The sequence below is a fragment of the Dermochelys coriacea genome, chromosome 4 (assembly GCF_009764565.3).
Source record: "Dermochelys coriacea isolate rDerCor1 chromosome 4, rDerCor1.pri.v4, whole genome shotgun sequence".
NCBI classification, from domain to species: domain Eukaryota; kingdom Metazoa; phylum Chordata; order Testudines; family Dermochelyidae; genus Dermochelys; species Dermochelys coriacea.
The window spans coordinates 22,039,621-22,060,082 of NC_050071.1; the positions used below are offsets into that span (position 1 = coordinate 22,039,621).

Genomic DNA, 20,462 nt, shown 5'->3' on the forward strand with positions numbered 1-20,462 from the left:
AGTGGATAGGATGCTGCACCCCGTGAAAAGGTGTAGCAGCAACACATGTTTCCTAGGAGCACTGAGTGCTCCCCTGACTTGGGCAGATCTGCACCACCCTCGATGCAGTGATTTCCTTGTACAGCACTACTGAGCCCATAAGGATTGCACGCCACTCAGTTCCTCCTATTTCACTTACAGATAATCTTTCTTTCCATTGAGATCTTCTGCTCCTCTCCTGTGCTTTCCACATGTTTTTCCTCTTCCTCCTTATCCCAACACTTGTAATATCTGTTATTTTTTCAATCATGGTTACTGAGTACCTCGCTCTTAATCAGTGGGTCTCAAAGCACTTTACAGAGGAGGCCAGTATCATTTCCCCCAATTTACAGATGGGGAAATGGAGCCACAAGTGACTTGCTTGAGGTCACCCAGCAGGCTATCAGTAGAGCCAGGATTCAAACCCATGTCTCCTGTGTCCAGTACAGTGCTTTATTTGCTCGGCCACACTGGCTGCTTGTTGAGATTTGTTCTGTGTACTAACAGTACCATGTATGCCAAAGTCTTCATCTCTTTGCACCTCAGAGCATACTCGGATATTTCTGTCCTACCTTAGACATATTGCACCAATCACCAGGGTATCTGTCATGTTCCTTGCATTTGTATAATGAGAATCAGATACTCCAAGAATAGAAAGACCTTTTCAGTAGGTTCTTCGCTGCATTAACAGACCTCCCTTCCTCCTTCATGCCCAAGTTATTCTCTCTGAACATTTCCCCTCTATTTTCGGACTAAATTTTATCTCTATTTTCTCCCTCAAACTACATTCTTGCTCTCCCATTTGCTTTTTTTTCTCCTCTGACATTTTTAAATAGAATCCTTCCATTATTATAACAGTATCTTATATTATATTATATTTAAAACATTAAATTGACTGTAGAGTTAAGCAATTAGAAGTAAAAAAAAAAATGCCAGTTACAACTCGACATGAAACTTTAACTCTGCCCTCTTTTGCATGTACACTATGGTACATGCTATTCCTTCATTAATAGTTGAAACTGCAAAGGGAATTTATAGCTGCAGACTGTAATTAAGTAGCCAAATTGGAATTTGGCCAGGATTAATACCTGTAATCTTGCTAAAATGGACAGGGATCCTTACTGACCACCAGTAGCAGGGACCTTGGTTTACGAATTAACTAACATACAGCTGCCAGCACAGCCCTGAGCAAAGGGGCAATATAAGTTGCACCACCCAAGGAGTAGCACCAAGAGGGAGGGACTGTGATTCAGAGACGGAAAACCCTGTGAAGGCACAATTCCTGTCCTGCTCTCTCCAGGGCCAAAAAAAAAGGTGACTGCAGCCACTGAAAGGATGCAGATTACTCCCTGTGTAGCAGCTGGCTGGCTATCCTGATCTGCAAGCAGTCTTCTTCTTAGCATATGCACAATGAGTCTTAGGTGGGATGTGACCAGGATTCATCACCAGATTTGGTCCCCTGGTTGGATTATTAGCTTCACCAGCCTGGGCCAGATCCTGACGGGGAGTGCAATGTGCACGCTTATCCATGCCCCCCAGCAGTGGGAGGGCAGAACCTAGGCTTGTGCATTTTGTCAATCTGCTTGATAATGGGGGAATATCCGAAAAGCAGGGGTGCTGTGCTCCACAACAGACAGGTTGCTTTCAGTTAAGGTGGAGCACTGATTGACCAGGAAGGTAAGGGTACCATATAGCCCCTAACAAACATCTCTTTTTACAGCACCCAGATTTTCTTTAAAGTGGTCTCCCATCTAAATATTAGCAAGAATTGATGCTGCTTAGCTTAAGAGATCTGATAAGGATACCTTGTGCCTCTCCGTATTCATTAAGATCCTACCCTGCCCTGTGTTTACTCTTTTAAAAATCTGGAACATTTTTCAAAATGAAGCAACTTTTCTGAATCCTGGGTGAAGACACCATATTATGTATGTAAATTATTTTATTCTTAAACCACATCTTCAGTTCTTCACCCACTGGGTTTTCATTCTCAAGTTTCCTCCTTACAATCTTCTCTAACTTTGCCTCTTTCCTGCTGCAGCACAGTTGTGCCCAGCAGTTAAGCAATAAAAAACTCTGCTTGGAGAGCCCAAATTTATTCCTTTGCTCTGTTATTGTGTGTGTAAAAATCACCCAAACATCTATGACACAATAAATAAGTGCGTGAATTGCCAGGAGAACTCCCTGCTATTTCTTAAATGGCATCTCTTCATGCTCTTGTACCTACAACCCCTCCTCCCTATACCTCTTGGCTCAAAAAAGCCACTAGCTGAACTATTGACATCTTCTTTGTCTAAGCATCGGTCATTTCACCAGACACAATATACAGCAGGTCTTTTCTTAGTTCCTAAAAAGCAACTATTACCAGTTTGGCTCACTACTTTTCCAGCTGGAAATACACACAAAATACAAGATGCTTAAAACAAGGAGCTTCCTATGTTGTCAGGCTTGTTGAATGAAACACTTTTTATTCTGAATCTTAATTGCAGCCCAAATAATTTTCAGAAGTTATATAGGCAAGAACCAAAAGCATGTGTGGCATTTGCAAACATTTGGCTACTTGTAAAGACCCAGGAAGAGCCATGTGTCAGGTATGACTTATGCTCTTCCTAAAGCCAAATATCACCATGGTTTAATTCCATTGGCATAACTCCTTCTAGAATTAGTACTTATGTGAACTAAATTAAAAGTATAAGAGGTGCCACTACAACTAGGCAAAGGTGTGACCTGCAAAGCACCAGCCTTTTTCAATGGTCTTGCTGCTGCCTACAAGTTCTAAAGTGTCGGTAGTACCAAAATTAGAAAATGAATACCATCCCCTCCATCTCGATTCCCTTTTTCCTGTCCATCTCCTTTTATCCACTCACTCTCCATGGATGACAGGTAGGCTACAATGAATTTTCTTTATTTCTCCCACTCCTGACCAAACACAGCCAAGGTAAAACAAATATTTCCTCCCCTAATCTTCTAAACATGGTGGTTGAGGGGAAGGATTAAGCCTTTTTCTCAGAGTAAGCCAGGAGACCACACACATCTTCTCTGTTTTGCTTGGGACTAGGCAAATGAATGTTGATCCCACACATTCAATCTCTGATTCTGAGCCTATTGCAATCATCAGTAAAGCTCCATTTGACTTCACTGGAAACAGTATCAGGTCCTCAGACATCAACAGGTCACTTTATTACTACCATATTAAATTAAACTTACAAGCAAGCAGATCACAATGAGACAACCATTATATTTCACTTTCTTACGACACACTGTGTGTACTCATTAGATGAAAGAATGTCGAATGTCTATAAACAAAAGACTATTTAGTTATTTGGTTTTTGCTTTTTTTTTTCTAGGTCTCAAGTCTAAAAGTATCAATGAACTAGTCAAAGACCTTATCAGAGAGCAGTTTAAAGTCTACCAAAGTGACATGCAAGAGACAGTGGCCCAAATTTTCAAGACTGTGTCTAGTTTATCAGAGGATCTTGAAAGCACAAAAGAATTAGTCAAACAGATGAATGAGACCCAACAAAAGTCTGCCCAGGAGAAAGAAGACAGGCCAACAAAGAATGAAATTCTGGAGCTGAAGAATGATATGGTGCAGATGAAAGAGGAGATGAGGTTTGCTTGTGACAAGCCCATTAAAGACCTACAGGCAAAGCAGAAATCCTTGGAAGTTGACTTGCAGCATGAGCAGTCAAGAAGCACCATTTACTATGAATCTCTGAATAAGACTCTTACAGAAATGAAAGAGGTCCATGAGCAACTGTTATCAGCTGAACAGATGTCGGACCAAAATGTCCCTCCAGTAGATAAAGCAGTGGATGATAATGTTACAGAATATATTCTCACTCTACATGAGAAAGTGAAGAAACATGGCCTAATGGTGCTGCAGCTGTATGATGACTTAAGAGAACAAGATATCAGGATCAGCAATCTTACTGTTACATTAGAGATTCAAAGAGATTCTGTTCATACAGTATGTGAAGACATATTGTCAAAGTGCAGGAATGACTTCCAAACAAAGCTAAAGGGCACAGAAGAGAACGTGCATGTCTTAAACAAAACCCTAGCTGCTGTTGTCTTTCCTTTGGACAATAAGATGGACAAAATGAATGAGCAAATTAATGATTTGTGTTATGATATGGAGATCCTCCAACCTTTGATTGAGCAGGGACCACCGTTTAGTCTGACAGCAGAGTATGAACAGCAAATTGAAGTGGAAGCAATCAGCAGGACGTTGGAAAACCTAACCACTGTTGTTAATAGTCTGAGTTCCACAGTCAAAGAAATTGTCAAAAGCCAGGATGGACTTAAAAGTGAGGCTCAAACTCGAGATGAAGTCTTTGAGAGACGTATTAATGAATGCCTTATGGACCTAGAAGATGGCTTAAATAAGACCATGACAGTTTTAAACAATGCTGTTGATTCCATTCAGGATAACTACGTTCTGAAAGATACTCTAAGTGTCCTGCAAAATAAGACCGAGGCCTGTTGTGGTGATGCTGAGAAGATGGACAGCATACTGGCATTTATTCCCCAGTTCCAACTGTTGAATGAGTCCCTTCAGACACTGATCAATGATGAGCAAAGCCAGCAATATGCTTCAAAAGTAATTCAGGACCTTTCCGATTTTCCATATGAAGAGCATGAGAAAAAAAGCCTCCCGGACCTCAGAAAAGTTTACCACATTTTAAATGAAACATCATCCAAAATGGTTGAGCACCAACAAGACATCAGTCGACTAGAAGAAAAGCTGTTACACTCTACAGAGGTATCAAAAGATCAAGAAGTTCGCCTGCAGGGCATTGAGTCGAATATAACCAAGCTTTTGGTGAATAATTGTGTTTCACTAAAAAAAGGCAAAGTTGCTTCAACAGAACAAGAACAAATGGTCTCTCTCAAGTTACAGACACTGAGTTCCAGAGTCAAGGCACTGGAAGCAAAGTCTATCCGTTTCTCAATTAATATCCCACTTTTAAACAAGACTGCGTATGAGGCTTGGGGGCTGTGTCAGGATGCCTCAGCCAGCATTCGAAAAGTGAATGCTAGTGTACCCCAGTTAATTAAACTTGCTCAACCTGATATCCCACTGCTGCAGAGAGGCCTAAAAGAGCTCATAGAGTCTGTATTAGAAATAAAAACAGGGACAATCCTGTCTAATTTAACCTGGTATGTGGACAAATCCATGGCTGACGCTCTGAGCAATATTACCAAACTTCAGAAGCAGATGAAACAGACTGTAAAGAAACCAGCTGCAGCGAAAAAAGGGACAGTGAATGCCACCACAAGTCTGGCAGGCCGAAGTCAGAGAAACACAGACAACACTATAGAACCAGGTAATGCATTTTCCAGACACTAACTGCTAGGGTCTTTAATGTCATAATAAAGGCTTATGTAATCAATGTGATTAACCAAGTCAATTAGCAGTCCCAACAGAGTTGGCAGGAGAACTTGACGAAAAATGACTAGGAGTAAATAATGCAGCAGATCACTCTCAACATATCTGTGACTATGGGTGTCTGTATAATGCAATTAAAATCCTGCAGTGGGCCCATGCCAGCTGACTTGGGCTCGTGGGGCTCGGGCTGCAGGATTGCTTAATTGCAGTGGAGATGTTCAAGTATAGGTGGTGGCACAGGCGCTAGGACCATGTGAGGTGCGAGCGTCCCAGAGCTTGATCTGCAGCCCAAGCCTGAACATCTACACCACAGTTAAATAGCCTCTTAGCCCAAGTCCTTTGAACCCAAGTCAGCTGGCATGGGCCAGCTGCAGGTGTCTAACTGAAGTGTAGACATACTCTTAAAGTGTATTTGTCCTCTAGAAATGGACTTTTTACAAAAGACCTCCTGAGGTCCCATGGTTTTTTCCCTCAGTGAAGCCACATCTGCTCAGTTTAGGATGTAAAGGTAATGATGGGTTAGTTTTTAAATAACAGCCCAGCCTTTCAAGTTCAACTGAGAATCTGAAAATCAAGTCCAGCTAATGCATTAGCTATAAAGATTCTGTAGTTGGATGTCAGAATAAATATGTGAAAACCAGAACAGGAATCCAGTTTGCTCTTCAAGGTTTGCATCAGCTTTGCACAGGCCCGCCGACAGGGGGGTGGAGGAGGGAAGAGGGCAATCGCCATGGGGTCCGAGCAATTTAAAGGGGCCCAGAGGGGGTCCTGCACTTCCTCCCATACCCATACTCCCTCCCAGAGCCTACACCCAGCACTCCCTCATGCACCCCAACCTGGTGAAAATGAGTGAGGGTGGGGGAGACAGAGTGATGGAGGATGCAGTGAGCAGGGGGTGGGGCCTCAGAGAAGGGACGGGACAGGGGCATGGTCTCAGGGAAGGGATGGGGCAAGGGTCTTTGGGTTTGTGCGATTAGACAGTTGGCAGCCCGACTGGGTGGACATGTGAAAGCCCTGGCTCTGCCGGAAGAGTGCACCCAGCAGCGAAGCCGAAATATCTCGCTGGGCACCTGCCAGAGCACCGCTGAAATGTCAGGTGGAACACGTCCACACAGGCGTGGCTTCTGCGGGCATGGGGCCCATTGACTGCTCTGCCCTGGGGCCCAGAATTGCGGTCGGCTGGCCTGGCTTTGCAATACTAACAGAAGTGTGTGTGTGTGTGGGGGGGAAATATAATATAGGCCCCAAGCCTGCAAATACTTAAGCACATGTTTCCCTTTGAGTATGTGAGCAGTCCCACTGATATTATGGGACTACTGCTAGCTACTTGAAAGCTTCATTAAGACTACTAGCGTACTTAAAGTTAAACACATGCCTAAGTATTTGCAGGATCAGGGCTCTTGCCAGTAAAATGGATCCGACTGAGCATACTTAGAAAGCAGATCCTATTGAGGAAGATGATGTCATTTTTACAAAGACACGTTTCAGAGAAGAATCACGTTTGAACGGGTTCCTAACTGCATGTCAGAGGTCTAATAGCAAAAAATAAAAAGATAAAATGTGAGGTACAATATTGGGCATAAGATTTGACTGAATTTCTACAGCACAAGCAAATGCTTAGTCTGTGTCACTTCTGGGAAGATGAAATAAAATGAGAAAAAAATTAAGATGCTGGGTAAAATTTTCAAAAATGGGTTAGCAATTTAGGAGCCCAAGTGACTTTGGTAAATGGGATGTGGGCTCCTAAGTCACTCGGGCATTTTTTGAAAAAATTATTCACGGTCTCTGCAGGATAGGGAATGGTAAGGGAAATAAAAACTTCCATGTTACACACCCCTGTTTATACGTGCTCAAGTGTGAGCAAATTTCTTTGTGTCACTTATCCACCTTTTCTATCCCATTTTCTCCCAGGTTCTTTACTAGGTTTAATTGGAATCTGCATCGTGTGCAGGAACCTATCCAGTTTTTTCCCCATCTATAGTCAGTTGCCGATTTGCACACATCCAATACTAAAGCTAAGCCAATGGTGCAAAAAAAAAGGATTCCTAAATATCCGTTTGATTTAAAAAGAAAACTGTAGTTTCACTCTGTTTGAGACCCTCTCATGATAGCTGGCAAGATCTTGAGCTTTTTTTCAAAAAACACTGACTAAGGCTTCAGTTCAAGTATTTAAGCATGTGTTTAAGTCCAGCTATTCAGCAGAATATTTAAGCACATGCTTCAGTTTAAACACACATTAACCCCGTTAACCCAAAGATCAAAGAATTGGGCCCAAAGTTATCTTATCCTTAGGGGAATAAGTCAATCTTTTATCTGGCAACTGAAAGATGCTTAAAAATGCACTGAAATGTGCAAAACCCTTTCCATAAAATAAAAGCAAATTTCAATTATTTATCCTTAGTACAGCAACTCCTTCTGAGCCATCTCTGTTTTCTGCCGGCCTCTGTCATTGCACAAAAGATGGAAATTCAAAAAACCTTGATCCTAATTAAAACTAAAGGGAAAAAAAATGTCACTGATCCCTCCTGGATCTTTCACTTTGTTGGAAACTGTCACAAGGGCCATTGCCTGGAGCACAGGAAGCTGCCAGCTGCTTATTTTTAAGCGTTAATGAATAAATGTCATTCCTATTTATTATTTATATGACTCGGAATTTTCACAAATAGCTTTCTTGATAACTTTGGATGTGCTTGTAGAAAGCAGGGATCTTTGCAGATAATAGCAAACACCCAATTTTTTTAAAGTAATTTTTCTATACAGTTTGAAAGTGAGGTTTCTATAGGATTTTCTGAAGATATTGAGGCTTTTGAATGCACTGTAGATAACCCCTTAGCACTGTCACTAGTTTATTACTGTACAGTTCTACAAATAGTCTAAACATTATCCCTCTTACGCCTCTGGTCCACTCTGTCCTATTCCTTGTGGGAGGGATTTTTCTCATCCAGAAAGACTCCCCGATCCATATTTTAAGAAACCATACACAACACAAATGATATGTGTCAGCTCCATAAGAGTCTCCAAATACAAATGGTCAGCATCGCCACTGAGTTACAAGTCTCTAATTACAGATTTTAATAGGACTTAGATGTTTGTTTTTCTGGGCTTGTCTTCACTACCAGGGTAAGTCGACCTAAATTAAGCTACTCCAGCTATGTGAATAACATAGCTGGAGTTGACATAGGTTAGGTTGACTTACCCCAGTGTCTTCACTGAGCTGCATTGGCGGGAGATGCTCTCCGGTCGACTTCCCTTACTCTTCTCGGAAAGGTGGAGTATCTGAGTCAACCAGAGCGTGATCTGCCGTTGATTTAGCGGGCCCTCGCTAGACCTGCAAAATTGACACCCGCTACATCGATTGTAGTGGCATCAATGTCCCTGTAGTGAAGACAAGCCCTCTGTTTAGTTTTGTGACTGCTTGAGGAGCCTAATCCTGCAACCCATATGCAAGTAGAGCCAAATCTTGATCCCACTGAAGTCAAAGGTAGAATTTCTATTGACTTCAGTGGGATCAGGATTTGACCCTACTTAAATGAATGTGAATTTTGTGATTGATGTTAATGGGGTCCCATTGAAATCAGTGAGACTACAGTATGAGTTTGAACTCTGTATGCGTATAAGTGTGGGTTTGCAGAATGACTGAAAGGAAGGGCCCAAGACTGCAGTTCTGAAGCCAGTTGTGGTTACAGGTATACACAAGGAATGCAGAGTAAATTGAAGCCCTTTCATCCTATCTTGTGTTGAATATAATGGGAATTTGGGGTGAATGCAAAGTTATGATCTAAGTAATGGTTCCACCAAGTAACCGACTTCAGTGGGATGACAGTCTTTGAGCAGGTGATGTATTTTGTGCCTGTGTGTGAGAGAGTGAGAGACCAGGAAAGGGAGAGATAAGCATAAAGGTTATTTTCTCTTTGTTCTCATCTCCTGTATCTTATTTCCATCCTTCCAACTCAGTACGCTCACATGGACCTGACTAAAGTCAACCGTTCACAGTTCATCAGAGAATCAAGCATCCCAGAAGTTATAGTTTATTAAGGTTTCAATAATATTTCCACTTTATTTTCTATCTTCCTGCTTATTGTTTCTGGCTCAGACTCCCCAGAAGCATGGTATGTGCAATAATGGATAATAACAGTACAGACTGAATGTTTTTGTCTTTCAATAAATTATATCAGACCATTTAATTTTAATGCACAATTCCCATTTGTTCCATTGGGGGTTGGACACTCATAATGAGGGTTAAGATGGAGTTCTGCAGTCTGTAGATGTGGAAATAGAGATCTAGTTTGGGTCACATTTTACTGATACATGTAAATTCTGACTCTTCCTGACAGAAATGTTAAGCTTTCATTGTTGCTTTATCATTCAAGCCTGCAGTAAAATAAGCCCATTTGTATTTTGCATTAAGTGTTTTAATTGCAAGAGACTGATGATTATTCTAATTCAATTTGACTCTTCATACTTCAATTGTGCATATTTAGTTTGATAGAATAATAGGCAGATGAAAGGCGATGGTGATGGCTTTTTTTTTTAATTTAGTGCTCACAAAAGGCATTGCAATGGAGGTCCTGGAGACTCTCATTCTCTATTGTAAAAAAGAACCCATAAGGATAGAGCTACTGCAGTACAAGCTACCTCCCCACTGCAAGGCCAATGTGCTTCAACCCTGAATGCTACTAGTGAGGCAACAGCATAATTCCAGGCAGCTTTGGCCTCTCGGCTGAGATTGCCTCCAGGGCAGTCAATCAATCTGTGCCTCTTGTGCTATGGACATCTAGCCACTGGACTGAGACCAGGAATTCATTTCACCCGTGCCACTGAACAGCCATTACTTTTATCGCTGTCAGACTGGGCCAGATTCAGACTACTGACCTAACTGTGACTACGTTGTGGTATGACAGCCTACAGGAGTGTTAGAAATCAGTTTGGCTCAGGATAATCCGAAACTCTGCCCATCTTTTAATGGTTGCAGGTAGTTAGACAGTCATGGTTACTGAAAACCAAGCATTGAGAAATGACTTCGAAATGCCTTCCTCTTAAGCCATTCCCAAATTAAATAATTGGACTCATGCCTCTCCTTAAGCAGGCCAGCTGCAATAATCTGTTCCATCAGATTATTAAATATCTGATTTCTTTCTAAATAGCACCTCAGTGGATACTGCCAGAGTTTCATTGCTTGTGTGAAGATTTGTTTGTACCACAATCGGCAGAATATTCCCTAAAGAGAGACTGTGGCCATGTGCCTTTACCAAGAGTAGCAGAACTGTGCTTTAATACTACATCTGTCCTCCATCCCACTGTATGGCATGTAACTAGTAACCTCATTTATCTTATCCTGTGCAGTTATTTCTGCCATTTAAACCTCTCATTTAACTATCCTTGCGAAGCCTCTCTTTCCCTTACCTGTCCTAGTGACTTGTGACGGCTTAAATAAAAAGAGACGAAATGCTGTGCTCGGAGACATTTCCCTAAGTGAAGTCTGTTTGCAACTTACTCCATTCAGAAGATGTGTATAGTATGGCAGTTGTGTTTAGGGATGTCATGTTGTGCTGAATGTTGCAAGGAGAAGGAAAGTATTTGGTGGCTTGACAGGGTCATAGTGTACTACAATCACAGCACAGAGCCTACAGTGCTTTAGCAGATAGCTAGAGGATGAGCTCCTTCTGGGAAATTCCTCACTTTTTATGGATTATTTAATAACTTGGCTTGGTTGTCTCTAGGAATTGGAGGGCCAGATGCTCAGCTGCTGTAAATTGGTGTGACTCCATTGACTTATGCCAATTTATATCAGCTCAGGGTCTCTCTTGATGAGTTTAACTTCACTCTCCACAGTACACATGTTCCTCTCTTTGCAGCTCTTTAACCAACTTTCTCCTTCCCAATGCAGATTGCTTCACTGGCCTCTTCTCCTGGCTGCCTCATGGATATATGTGTTACTTTTTGGTTTTCCCTGGCAGCTAGGCACAAACACAGGCCAGTTAACAGGCTGAGATGCATTCAGCATCCCATGCACACTGGGCTGTCCATGGAGAGGAGCTGGTGCTTTTGAACTGTGGCACAATCAGCCACTATCCATCCTTCCTTACATACAACAAAAGCACTTGTGAGAGTCTGAGAAATGTGAGTCAAGAGTCACTTCAATTAAATATAGAGCAAAGCGATTATCCAGGCAGGAGCAAACAAGTGCTTCATCTTCAGCTGCCTGTGTTGTGACTTTTGACACTACAATCTTACATTGCTTTATTTCAAGCACTGTTGTGATGGATGATACTCACTGTAGGAAAAAATTACATGAGATACACAAGAACCTTTTTGGCATTTCAGTCCATAAGTCTGATCAGTTTAAACTCAAGAGACATTGCAGAAAGAGAAAAAGCTTTAACATTCCATTCAGTGAAATAACATTCATCATATAAATAATGTGACTAAATGCAGTAGCACCTGAAATGGCTGTGCTGGAAACTAAAGATACCTCATTCGCAGTCATGGAGTTATCTGTGAAAAGAGACAATACAACACTTCCCCTGGCAATCAGAGCTTATTTGAAAGGACCTTTCATCTCCCAACGACCCCTTTAAATTTACCATCCTATTCTTACACACCTAGAAGTTGTCCAACTTGCTGTCTTTTCATAGGACTATACACAATTTCAGTTGCTAGACTCTGCTCTTAAGACCGGAGTCTGTTGTATAGTATGACTGAGACCAGTGCACCACAAATTACAGCAAAGAAAAATGTTCTCTATGATTTTTGGCTTTGACCGATATAACTTGGGAAGAAAAATTTGCGAGCTTCCCTGCTCAGAAAAGTGCATAAGGCTGCAGGTGGTTTCGGAGCTCTTAATCTTCACCACTTTCCATTGAACAGTATGAACCTTGTACATTCTTTAATTTCAGGGACAAATTTTCAAAACATTGTGCATGCTCTGTGGTAGCATGCACAAAATTGCAGGGGCAAAGTTTTAAGTGAACAAATCATGATGTTCCAGAGCTCAGATATTGTATCTTAGGGATTGCATCTGTCCCTTTGCCATACCGCCACAACTTCAGGAGAATCCAAGCTGAATCCTGTTGACTTTATAAGAGAGGGGCGGCTGGCAGAGCTCCAAGACATGGGAACTCGATGCCCATCCTAGTCCAGAATAACTCAAATTTGGTGACCTTTCCCAGTTCTGCTGCCACCTAATGGAGTGGTGGGTAATGAATGCCATCCCTGAGATAGCTTGCAGTGGATTGGTGGACACCGATTCAGGGACAGCAATGGGCCTACTTGCCATGGCCTAATTGCAAATTTGTTAGATGACCCTGGGCCATCCACCCACAGTAGGCAGGGTTGTAACATCTTCCATCTTATCTCATCTAGCCAATCTTGACAAGACATGTAAGTGTGTGTGTGTGTGTGTGAGAGAGAGAGAGAGAGAGAGAGAGAATGTTCCTGGAACCGGTTGCCTGGAGTGAAGATGTGCAGGTAGAACAGATTGACTGACTGATAGGGAAGGTCCTGCTCTGATTGAACGCTCTCTGAGGTTGACTTTCACACACAAATTCAGAAGGGGAATTTCACCTGATTTCGGGTATGGATAAAAATGTTTTGCATGGCCCTAGTCAAGACCCAGTGGGCATCATTGTAATTAACGTTTGCGAATATAGCGACCATGACAATTCAGGTTATTTTTTTCCCTTTAAAACAGGTGAGTATTTGGGCTGCGCTAGCTCCCCCTGCGAGAATGGAGGAACCTGCATCAATGAAAAGCAGAGTTTTATTTGTGCTTGTCGCCACCCCTTTGGAGGAGTCAACTGCAGTAAGAAGTTGGTAGATGAAAATTCTGTGACTGTAGGTAAGTACAGTATTTAGCAAGGCAACATACTAATGCATATGAGCATTTTGCATCATGCACTAATCAGCCAGCATTTGCTAACATAATACACTGGCTAAATATCTTGTGGCCCCCTCTTGAGATTGGTTCAAAGAGGATAAGGGCCTACTACTGCTGCTACCACTTAAAGTTACTCCTTTAGCTCAAGTAGAAGAGTACTGAGCTTTAGCATTGAAGGACTTAATCCCTGTTGATGACCCTATTTTAGCATGGCCCACATCACAAGGTTTAATTGGTCTGGGTCACAGAGCCAGCCACAAATCGAGAGAGCTCCGTGGTGGGTTGAGTAGACAGGTTACTGGGGAAGGTGTTAGAAATGTATTTGAACAAGCTGAGATGGAATTTTATTACACAATAGTGAAATCCCTTCACTGGGAAATGATGGGCCCAGCACTTCTTGGGGTGTGCTGTAAATCCCATTAGCTACTACTGAGCCTGGGGCCAGATCCTCAGCCAGTCAATCAAATCAGAAGAATTACTAGGCCACCTAATGATCTGTACCCTGAAAGCCACATAAATGCTACTGGGAATAGAGAAAGCAGAAAATATACTTGTTCAGCCAAGCTTAAAAATAAATAAATACATATTTTACATCCAAGCCACATGAAATGTGATTTGAATGCTACTTGCAGCAGCTGTTTCGCTGCTTCTCATTCATGACTACATGTGAATAGTGAGTAAAATCATTTGTACAGTAGCAGGGATATTAGCGTGTGTGCTCAGCTGGAATGGGGAAAAAACCCATACATTTTTATTTTCCCCCATTTGTTGTCAGGAGTGCTAAATCTCTCCCATATTTGTGTAGAGCCTGTGAGCACAATCCCTGGCTTCAGAACACCCATACACACTGTGTAAAGGTTTGTGACACAGGCAAAGAAAGAGAGCCTGCAGTGGGGGCAAGAGGAAAAATAAAAGCTTTTCTAATAATAATGCAATACAGTCAACAGTGAAGTTCCCTTGCTGTTTCTGACGTACAGCTTTTGTAGGTGCACTTGGCACTAATTGTGGAGGAAACTGCATTTTCTGCAGTGCATAGGGACTCATTTCGTTTCTATTCTAGCTGCTGAAGCTACTTGACGAGATGCCTTAAATGTTTCTACACTGTGTCTGTTTCAATTTCTTCTTGAAACTCTGACATATGGTATGGGTCCTCTTTAATTATGCAACATATGGGGAGTGGGAAGGAAAGACCAAGAAACGCATCTCAGAAATACTCTTTACTCTTTGCAGATTTTTCCAAAGGATCTTACAGATATGCACCTATGGTGGCTTTCTTTGCCTCTCACACCTATGGGATGAAGACTCCTGGCCCCATCAGATTTAATAATCTGGATGTCAACTATGGATCTTCCTATGTCCCAGCAAGTGGAAAGTTCCGTGTTCCATATCTTGGGGTGTATGTTTTCGAGTACACCATTGCATCTTCCAGTCCTCGCGTCTCTGGCTATTTAGTGGTTGATGGAATAGACAAGCTCGCTTTCCAGTCTGAAAATGTCAACGGTAACAAGTACATTGACAGGGTAATAACTGGGCATGCTTTACTGGAGTTAAATTACGGTCAAGAAGTCTGGCTCAGACTGGCAACTGGCTCCATCCCAGCCAAGTATCCACCTGTCACTACATTTACTGGTTACTTGTTGTATCGCACATAAGTCAGCCATAAATGCAAAATACCACCTTCGAGTGAAGCAGCCTGCAGAGTTATTTATCTGTACCTTGAATTTCCTCCTCTCCTGCAAGGTAAATTCCATTGCATAACACTGAGTTTCTCTAAGAAAGATACTCCCATCCTGCAGGACAGGTGAAATTTCAGGAGTCCAGGGACCTGATTCTCCACAGCCTTGTTCTTTGTATAACCATTTACCCCTGTGACAAGAGAGTCCACAGGGGCTGTAATATGAAAATATCACCATCATAAGTGAGTGAAGAATTCTGATCTGGTTATTTTTTGTGCTCACCGTGAACGGGTAAGTGTGCTTTTACAAGGCAGTGGAGAATCAACCCCCAAGTCTGCATATGGTGGATCAAATTTTGCCCTGATTTTTCCCTGTGCAACCCCCTTCACTCCAGAGGTGTTGCATAGGATTTGCAGCTCAGAATTTGGAATCCTCTTTAGCTTATTGCATCAAGTGAAAACTATGTTTATTTTCTTGTTGGCCTTATATGATTTGTGAATATGTTTGTATTTTAAGGCTATATTTACTTCATAATTTTGTACATGGTCTTGTATGTAAACAACATGGTAGTAAATAGCTCTTTATTAGAAAAAGACATAACAAGATCTAATGGTTGGAAACTGATGCTAGACAAATTCAGACTGGAAATAAGGTGCAACCTTTTAACAGTGAGGGTAATTGACTATTGGAAGAACTTAGCCAGGGAATTGGTGTATTTTCCATCACTGAGCCTTTAAATCAGGACTGGATAGCTTTTAAAAATATATTCTATATGGTATTATATGCTCAGGCAGAAGTTATGGGCTTGAAACAGAAATTATTGCATAAGGTTCTTTGTCCTGAGTTATGCAGGAGATCAGACTAAAATTATCCCTTCTGGCCTTGAAGTCTATGAATGAATATACAAGATTTTGTTTGTTTCTGCACATTATTCAAGTTAATTGATTGTTAATGCAAATCAAGATGAGTTTCTTCTGTATGAGCCATTCCAAATTGATATCAGGTGATAAAGCAGCATAATATAAATTAGTGCATGCATCCAAATGTCTGGTGGTAGCAGTTTGAACATGTTATTGGTTTAAAAATTGCAGGCCTGATTCTCCACTGCCTGACACCATTTATAGTCACCTACACCAGTGCAAAGTGGATGTAAAATGCTATCAATGACATGAATGAGTAGAGAACTCTGTTCTGGCAGCATTTCCTCCCAATTGGCCTTCACTTTTCTCAGATGTGAATGAGTAAACAGGGTGCAAGGCACTGGATATCAGACTCCTAGCTGGGCTTGTTTAAATAATTTCTTTCACTGCTGGATAATGGATCAGATCCCCAATTGCTATAAATCAGCACTGCTTCATTGACGTCAATGGAGCTACACCAGTATACAGCATCTGAAAATCTGGTCCAACATGTTTTGGATGCTCTCTAAGTTATATTGCTTTCATTTGCCAGGAACTTGTTTCTAAGAAAGTCACAAAACACCAAGTTTATTCTTAGTACTCAGTAGTAGATATACCTGAAGCTTAAACAAGAAAGAAAGAAATGCACTGAAGTCATGAATGAATTTAGAGTTCCATAATCTGAAAATATAGCCTAAAGCTAGGCAATCTATTCATAACTGCTTTTTTTTTTAGGAATTTTAGGTATTTGAATACTGCCTCAATTCAGGACTTGTGATTTTAATGAAGGTCAGTGGTTTTCTATGTAAGTAAAGGTAATGGACAGACACTTGTCCTTCCAAAAGGCTCTGACTCCCACACTTAGCAGGAACAAACATTATAGGCAAAATTTGCACAAAGTCTGCTCTACCTTATGTCCTAACTGACCCTGATAGGGATCCTTCCCACAGAAAATCCTCCCTTAAGAGTGTCAGTCAGCTAGCGGTCCCCCCTTCCCCCCCGCCAAACGTGCACAGTTATGTTTCCCGTGCAGTCTGGTATTTACTTTAGATTAAAGAAAACAACACAACCAGAAAGAACAAAAATAAAGTTTCCATGAGAGAGGGCAGTGCATGTCTCCTCTGTAATATGCTGCATTAACCCTGCCTCAAAAAATGACAGCTCCCCCTGCAGAGAGGGGCATTCTGTAGAAAGTTAAAGGTGCAGTGCACAGAAAGCAAAATAAGGAGAGTTACATGGCTACATTCACCACAGGCAGGCTGGAGGTGTTCTTAGGGTGGTTAGGAGATAAGCTGATTCATCATATCCCCTGGCAGCATATGCCAGCAAGGAGATTCCTTGGAGCCTACACTGAAAATGGAGGCTGCTCTCATCTGATGAAAACCCCAAGGGAGAGCAGACAGTGATCTCACCATCTGTTCTAACCCTGGTTTTATCCCCAATGGGGAACAAACAGTAGGCTTGTTGGGGACTGAAAATGTGCATCTCACCTACCACAGACCAGTTTGACCTACGGCCATTTGTTTTTCCACTGAATCCCATGTGATCTGAAAGCAAGAAAGCCCCTTCCTTTTTCTTTGCCTATATCAGTCAGATAGTTAACAAGTGAGGCACATGCTTTGCTCTGAAAAGCCTATATTTAAAAATCTGAATTTCAAGGAGAAAAAAAGCCTCAATAACAGTGCATTTACTGTAGGCCTAAATCCACTAATTATTTATTAATGGAGCTCACAATGCATAAATTGTCAGAAAGATATCCTGCAGCTCGTTGACCGACACCCAAATGAGCAGAGTCACCAGTGTTGGGAACAATTGCAAACCACACTAGTGTAGTGGTTTTATAATCCTCTATTCTGCTTGTATGAGACTAATCCTCAACACACCATGAACCTTGAATGTATGTGCTCCAGCCCCTTCCTCCCCAGTGTACCGTATCTTTCTGTAAACACTTGAAATCCCTGATTTGACACTAACTCATCCTACTCTCTCACTGAATTTTATCAAACGTACTGCCCACATACCCAAATCCCCCCCCCCCCCCGGTATGACTTTGTCATTTTAATAAAGTATTTAGTCCTCTTTATTCCTGCTGTGGAGATGGCTAAATGGCGTGGAAATTACCCTGCAGATGAAATTCAAATGACCCACAAGAGATTGCATCTTTTTTTAATGTGACTTTCTTTGCCCTTGCTGCCCTTGCCACAAAATCCTTCAAGCTGGGTCTCCAGCTTCATAGGCATTAATTATATTCTCACAGCAGCCAGATTCTTGATAGGTCATCATGTTTTTTAATTTTTCTGCCACAAAAATTCCAAATTCATTAGCTATGGACCAAGAACTCTGATTATATCCAGGCCTTGAGTAGCAATAAATTGGAAATCATCTTCCCCAGTAGCATTGTTGCTATTCCTATTGCACCAATAAAAGGGAAAAATAACTTTTTTTTTAAATTCACAACAAGCTGCATCTCCCTGCAAGTATATATTGTGCATTAACTCACAATGATCTTTTAACTCATAAAACAAAGTAGAATTGCCTGTATGTAACTATTAAAAACTTAAATGCAGTTTCTACAGCGTGTGCATGTATCTGCCTCCGCCTTTAAAACTCATTTCTGGACATCTAACAAAGTATATAAGCCACTTGATCTAATAAAGCAAATGATACTGAACATAACTGCGGATCAAAAAAAAATCAGTAAGACTACCCATTTTGCAGAAAAGATAGTGATGAATCAATCAATCTAGATTCTCATGTGACCCTATTAGAAATCATCCCAAACAATGGCTCCAACAGCATTTTGACATCCCTTCCCCTTCATTTTAACTCTTTGATTTGTTTTCCCTGATGATACAGAAATACCCAGCTGCACATCTGAACATTAGTATCTCCCAAAAGCCCACATAAAGGATCACAAAGACTATCCCAAACCTTTATACAGTAGAGCAAACATTGGTCTCTTTATCTGGGTGACTCAATAACCATGGCAACATTATCTGGTTTGGCTTTGACAAGCCCATCCAATTTACTCTGGAGCTTGCATTATCATTTCCTCACCTACACAAACATAGTTATCACTGAATGCATTCTCCCTCATATTTTTTATCATTCATGCTGAAATCTGCAGTTTTTTCTAGCAAACTGTGTATATCTTCTTCTCTAGCGGAACAAGCAGCATTGCCCCAAGTCCTTTCCACCTCACTCTATACGAGCCTCAAGAATTAGCACCTGAATCGCTGTCATGAATTGTAGATAGAAGAGTTATTGGCTTCCTTACACTCCTGTCCTTTTCTTTTTGTTTATATTTTGGCTGTGAAATCTCTTCTATGGAAGCCTACATGCTTTTGAAACTCCTATTACAGCCTTATCTGCATCTTTAGGATTCAACTATATGAGCAGGAGAGAGACATACTCCTGAAAGCCAAAAAGACAATTTTAGACTATTTCCAAAGGAACGTCACCCACAACAGTCTTTTGCAAGATCACAAAGTTGCAAGCATTTTGTTATCCTTATTAATTAAGTGCTGATACTGAGCTTGGCATTGTACAAGACACAGATAAAGACATGGACTCTGCCATGCTGAGCTTTATAATGTAAAATCAAACTCTCATTGACTGATCATATCCTGAGTGCATTACACAGTGACTGAGTAACTTCTGAGACTTGATTAACCTTTTCAGGGGTGTCAGATGTACTGAAGCTAGGCTACTTGATTCCATATTTTTCATCTAATCCTTAATGGATCAACTTCACACTTCTTTACCCATTCAGCCTATTGTTAGAATGCACAGGCCCTTTCATTGAACCAGGTGAAATCATTACCATTCTGGAGATCTATGAAGTATGTGGAAAAGGAGAATCTTATTGTTTTGTTTGGGGGGAAGCTTTTGTATTTGCTAAACCACATTAATCCAAGTGACTGTTTCAGTAATGTTCAATGACAAATACTATGAATTTAACGTTGCTGTATATTTAATGTGTACAGTGAAATCTTTTTTTCATTTTCCGTGTGAAAAATTGGCACTCATTCTTGAACTATAGCAATAATATGTGTTGTAAATGCCATTTTGCCTTCATGAGTAAGATCTAGTAAACCTTTGCCTGTAAATAGGGTTTCATCCTCTAAATGTTTAGGCAAGAAAATTCAATCTGCTATCTTGGTAATAAAATTGCTAAGAAATATATTATCGGCAGCATGTTCACTTTAAATGTACTTCAGTGCCCCAGTACACAATACTTAGACATTTGGGGTGGTTGCCTAACAGAAACGCCAGCTGTACATTCACATAGTTCATATACCTAAGCAGAAATCCTTATGAAAATCTTCTTGATGGTGGGTTGCTACATTGTTATAAAGGATTCTTATCTTAGAAAATGCAACATACAAACAAAGCACAACCAAGGATATGACTGTTTACAAATAGCATACAAGGCTTCCAGAAAGCTTGCGATTCAAATCTATGGGATTTGTACAAGTGCTATCTCTGCAATGAACAAAAGTTCTTTGTAAATACAATAAGTCTTCAGAAAGCTGTGTGAACACATTATTGAAGATCAGTACATTTCATATCGATGAAGATTTAGCATGACGAGGGCTCGATTG

At 41.1% G+C, this 20,462-nt stretch overlaps 1 protein-coding gene across 2 annotated transcripts in view; it reads left to right on the plus strand.

Moving 5' to 3' along the window:
- The window catches only part of MMRN1 (multimerin 1), a 62,913-nt gene extending 42,870 nt beyond the window's left edge, over positions 1-20,043 (plus strand). For both annotated transcript variants that reach the window (XM_038400236.2, XM_038400237.2), the window contains exons 7-9: positions 3,363-5,345; positions 13,098-13,244; positions 14,514-20,043. In XM_038400236.2, coding sequence (XP_038256164.1) covers positions 3,363-5,345; positions 13,098-13,244; positions 14,514-14,935 — 2,552 coding nt within the window. In that variant the 3' untranslated portion in view covers positions 14,936-20,043. The remainder of the gene's footprint in view (positions 1-3,362; positions 5,346-13,097; positions 13,245-14,513) is intronic.
- Positions 20,044-20,462: the final 419 nt, after the last annotated feature.